This window comes from Apaloderma vittatum, unplaced genomic scaffold, assembly GCF_000703405.1.
Source record: "Apaloderma vittatum isolate BGI_N311 unplaced genomic scaffold, ASM70340v1 scaffold35548, whole genome shotgun sequence".
NCBI classification, from domain to species: domain Eukaryota; kingdom Metazoa; phylum Chordata; class Aves; order Trogoniformes; family Trogonidae; genus Apaloderma; species Apaloderma vittatum.
Window position 1 is genome coordinate 13,579 of NW_009729716.1, and position 924 is coordinate 14,502.

Here is a 924-nt window from a genome sequence, read left to right on the forward strand (position 1 = left end):
CGGAAGAAGCATAAGGATGCAAGAAGGAAAGTGAAAGCAAAACAATAAATTTCCGTGATTCTCCTTTGAAGATATTACAGAAGAACGTTACTTGAAAAGTTCTGGTCTTGCAAAGATCTAATAGGAAATAATATTGGCAAATACTGTTAAACTTTGTTTCTAAACGGGTTCATTTTTGTTCTTACAAGTCAGTGTTTCTACCAAGGTTTGGGGTTTTTCGTCTAGATGATTTAAATGTGACTTGTTGCTTTACAGTATTTGGAGAATTTGATCACGTGACAAAGACAACACGGGGCTATTGTGCTGAGATCTCTGGCCCCAATGCGGAATGGGGTGCACAGAGAGCAGGTAGTTCCCTGTCAGTGAGACGATATAACCTGTATTCTGCCCAGTACAGTGAGATACCCTATTTGAGATTGGTTTACAAATATTTGCAATGCATTATTTCCACAGTAAATGTTGACCAGAAGTTAATGAAACTGCATCTGTAACAGAGAAGATAGATGACATGGGTAAATTTCCATTTCTTCACAGAGCTGATTTTTGTACTTTTTAATTGAGTGTGTACACGAATAAATAATAAGGCCAAATGTTCCTGGTGTTCTGTGCTTGTTGTTGGATTTTAATAATGTTGATCTGTGATAAAATGGTAATTAATGATTCATGGGATCACAGGATCATTTAGTGTGGAAAAGTTGCTTAAGATCATCGAGTCCATTAACCTGACACGGCCAGGTCCACCACCAACGCATGGCCCAGAGCACCACGTCTGCACGTCTTTTAAGTACCTCCAGGGATGGTGACCCCACCAGTTGCCTGGGCAGCCTGTTGCAGGGCTTGACCACCCCCGGAGGCTCATCGACCCAGCCCGTCCAGGTCCCTCTGTAGAGCCTTTCTGCCCCCAATCAGCTCAAGGCGCCCACA

At 42.5% G+C, this 924-nt stretch overlaps 1 protein-coding gene across 1 annotated transcript in view; it reads left to right on the forward strand.

The window, feature by feature from the left end:
- The window catches only part of NOL8 (nucleolar protein 8), a 12,357-nt gene extending 12,309 nt beyond the window's left edge, over positions 1-48 (forward strand). Inside the window, exon 17 of the mRNA XM_009874546.1 lies at positions 1-48. Coding sequence (XP_009872848.1) covers positions 1-48 — 48 coding nt within the window.
- Positions 49-924: the final 876 nt, after the last annotated feature.